This window comes from Humulus lupulus, chromosome 9 (assembly GCF_963169125.1).
Source record: "Humulus lupulus chromosome 9, drHumLupu1.1, whole genome shotgun sequence".
NCBI lineage: Eukaryota > Viridiplantae > Streptophyta > Magnoliopsida > Rosales > Cannabaceae > Humulus > Humulus lupulus.
The window spans coordinates 77874106-77877815 of record NC_084801.1 but is presented as its reverse complement, the minus strand read 5'-3'; the positions used below and the strand labels follow the sequence as shown (position 1 = coordinate 77877815).

General features: G+C 33.4%; 1 protein-coding gene across 1 annotated transcript; it reads left to right on the top strand.

Annotated features, from left to right (window-relative positions):
- The first annotated feature begins 208 nt into the window (after positions 1 to 208).
- Positions 209 to 1770, top strand: LOC133799822 (ATP-dependent 6-phosphofructokinase 5, chloroplastic-like). Its single transcript, XM_062237811.1, has 6 exons — positions 209 to 334; positions 467 to 568; positions 653 to 727; positions 1170 to 1310; positions 1444 to 1560; positions 1633 to 1770. The coding sequence occupies exons 1-6, from the start codon at positions 224 to 226 to the stop codon at positions 1768 to 1770; spliced, it is 684 nt and encodes a 227-aa protein (XP_062093795.1). The 5' UTR covers positions 209 to 223.
- Positions 1771 to 3710: the final 1940 nt, after the last annotated feature.

Here is a 3710-nt window from a genome sequence, read left to right as displayed (position 1 = left end):
CCCTGACCTACTTTGAATCATCATTAAGAAATTTGGTGCTTAACAATGTGGAGGCCTCTGCCCTAGTCTTAATGATGTAATCAGACAGGTCGGTTCCATCAGGCAGTAACTAAAAATGAAATAAATAGATCTCCGCGTATATTGTAGCTATAGAAAATACTGATAAGTCTTAACATACATGTGAGAAAAAAATTATTTATGAGAGCCTATATAACAATTCATTATGTATCTGCTGCAGATTGTGATTACACTTGAAATATATGGAGTTAAGAAGATTGTGGGGATTCCATATGGTTATCGTGGATTTTCCGACAAAGAATTTGCTGAAATGCCTGTAAGTTTCGGTTTCTGTCTTTTAGATATGCATTTAATTTGTTAATGACGTTTCACTCCCAAAAAGAAAGTGCCAAACTTCTTTAGGTGTGTACGTTAACATGTATTTGTACTGTTGGATTGTGATTATCAGCTAACCCGAAAAGTGGTCCAAAACGTTCACCTATCCGGTGGAAGCTTGTTAGGAGTTTCACGTGGAGGACCAGGCATAAGTGAAATCATGGAGAGCATGGAGGTTTGTTGTTTCAGTTTCTTTAGAGTTAATAATTTTGCGGACATATGATTCCTGACCTGAAAACATTTATTAATTTGATATCAGGAAAGAGGAATCAACATACTTTTTGTGCTGGGTGGGAATGGAACTTGTGCTGGGGAAAATGTAATTCACAAAGAGGTAGTTATGCGTGTATCTGTTTACATTCCTGTGTTTCTTATCTCATAGTCTGGCATGCATTCATAACTAAGGTCACTATTGAATAGATTACTTAAAGCATAAATCTTTTGGGATATAAATTGCTTTGGTACAAGTTGTTCTAAATTTGTAGATGTAAAGTGCTGTCTCAAGAATTAAAAGTTGATCCATTCCCGATGACTTGAATTCATTCTGCTTTTAGTTTAGGATTCATCACCATGTCTATATGTTCATGTTTTTGTATAAATTAGAAATCACTTTACTGCCATATAGATGACCGTGCCGCTAGAATCATCTTATTAGATATGTTTAACTACTTTTACTTGTTTGCTGCATTTGTAAGTTGTTTCCCTTTATCTTGCCTTGACCTTGCCTGCCATTTCTATTTAGGTCTCATGTCCTACTTTTCCTATTTTCATTTCAGTGCTATAGAAGAGGGGTAAAGGTGGCTGTTGTTGGGGTCCCCAAAACAATAGACAATGATATTTTGCTGATGGACAAAACTTTTGGGTTTGACACTGCTGTTGAGGAAGCACAACGAGCCATTAATTCAGCTTACATCGAGGTACAAATTTTCATTATATTTTTTGGTTTGTTCGATTTCATTTTGATTGCTTAAGTTTCATGCATTATAATATCATTGTTAAAGAATTCAGTGGGAAAAACAATCTTTGTTAACTTCTCAATCCTTATTACAGGCACATAGTGCATACCATGGTATAGGAATTATAAAGTTGATGGGTCGTAGCAGTGGATTTATTGCTATGCATGCATCCCTGGCTAGTGGACAAATCGATATATTCTTGATACCAGAGGTATTTGTGCGATTTACTAATTGGTTATGTATTTTTGAGATTCTGTACTGCTACTGGTTTTATACATTTAAGGTACCTTTCCATTTACATGGTCCTCATGGTGTTTTGCGACATCTGAAATACCTCATTGAGACAAAAGGATCAGCAGTGGTCTGTGTTGCTGAGGGAGCAGGGCAGGTTAGTCATAGTATGACATTAGTTTTTCACTAGTTGAAACATGATCAACTAATTGGAACTAGTATATTTTTTTTCCTTCTGGATCTAAATATTATGAAACCCCTCCAAAAAAAAAATGCCAGCCATATGTTAAGATTCAACTAGCTAAAAAGAAACAACAAATTGATGTTTATCTTTCTAAGGATCTAAGTTAGGTATGTTACGTTAATGGTTTGAAGATACAGTTGGATCACTAAATTTTGATAGCATGTTGAGTGTTTTGTTATGATTGGCCTAGGAATAGTGACTATTTTTAGTTTAACACATTTTTGCTTGTTAACTTGTTTTTCCAGCTTACTAATAGTTGTTCAAATATTGCCTTTCATATTTTGGAAAAGGCCTAAAGCAACAACTGTTTAAGATATATGATGTGGTTAGGTACAGACTGCATCGTATGAAGAAAACACTGAAAGATGAATTGGAAGACAAGAACACAGTTCAGGAATATATATGCCCCAATTGCAATAAAAGGTTTTTAACTTTGTTTTTGTTTTAAAATAGTTGGTTCAAATGTCTGATATAATCATTTACATGAGTAGAATTTAAATTTATCCAATAATGTTTTGGTGTCAAATTTGTAGGTATACTGCAATGGATGCCTGGCGGTTAATTTCTATGAAGGACGAATATTTTCACTGTAAAATGTGTGATGGGGAACTTGTGGGTGAGAGTGATAAGCTTGTTGCTTAAGAAGGAGGAGATGGAGATGATAATGCAAGGAGGCGAAGGCGTGAAACGTTAAAGGACATGCTCCAAAAGATAGGTAATATAGGTACTAGTAGATATGTCGAAATGAGTCATAATGAAATTGAGTATCCATTAGTGATTGTTTTAGAAAGATTTATAGTTTATCTATTTTTTCTCTAGGAGTAATTATATTCCTTTTCTTTGTGTTATTGCTTATGTATCCATTTTTTTTTCTTACTGGTCATTGTCATGTGTCTGCATAAGTGGTATATGTGTTTCCTGAAGAAAAATTGCTTTTATATGTTATTTGTTCATATTTGTCCTTTTTTCTAATGACCAGGTCGTTAAGTTTTGTATGTCTTTTTTTTCGATATGTTTACATGAGTATTTTTAAACATTGTCTTCAACATCTTTAAATTTTCTCTTATTTCTTTCTGGTCATTTTCTTGATTCGGAATGCATCAGAATATATGGTAACAATGACAATTGATGCAGATTCAGGGGAGGCAACTTGCTATTAAGTAGTTAATATTTGAGCTATATATATATATATATGTCCACAAAAGCATACATACCAACTTTTTTCTAATTGGATGATTGAAAGAATAAATTGGATGGCTGATCATTCAGAAAAAGGCCTACGTCAAACTGAGGGAATCATGGTGAACTATGTTTACAGGTAATTTTTTCTAATCATAACCAACTTTTTTTTTTCAAACTGGACACGTCCAAAATTTCTGTTTCTCCGAGAAAGTTTATGTTCAAAAAGTATCTTATGAAATTGAATGGGACCCAACTCATTAGTTATTATTGCTTTCGTGGAAGGTCTGCTGCCTTGTCACTTGCTAACTATATGTTGTATATTAACTCACATTGGATTGGGGCTAGACTAATTATTTTGGTCTTGCCGATATTTGTTTTCAAAGTATGAACTTTACTTAAAAAATCTATTATCAGGAGTTTTCCTAAAATATTCCGAACAATGCTTTACAGGGTAGAGAGCATTGAAGAATATACTCAATCATATTTCAACACAAGGCACATACATGCTTCTAGCAACATTCGGCACTATGTTGAGGTATGCATATGTTATGGTTGAGGTATATATATATTTTTTGTTACATATTGTTTTTAAGTTGCTGAAATATTATTTATTTTAATTTTTTAGTAGCTGAATTTAAGATAGAATGAGCAGAAACGATGATTATTATGAAAATGATGATTTTTTTGGACATTTGAGTTGGAAT

What these genes read in the sequence shown, in the direction of transcription:
- LOC133799822 (XM_062237811.1), top strand. Translation starts at nt 224, where the DNA reads ATGTATCTGCTGCAGATTGTGATTACACTTGAAATATATGGAGTTAAG. An exon ending in AAAATGTAATTCACAAAGAG is followed by an intron (nt 728 to 1,169) that starts GTAGTTATGCGT and finishes TTTTCATTTCAG; the next exon opens with TGCTATAGAAGAGGGGTAAA. An exon ending in ATATATTCTTGATACCAGAG is followed by an intron (nt 1,561 to 1,632) that starts GTATTTGTGCGA and finishes TATACATTTAAG; the next exon opens with GTACCTTTCCATTTACATGG.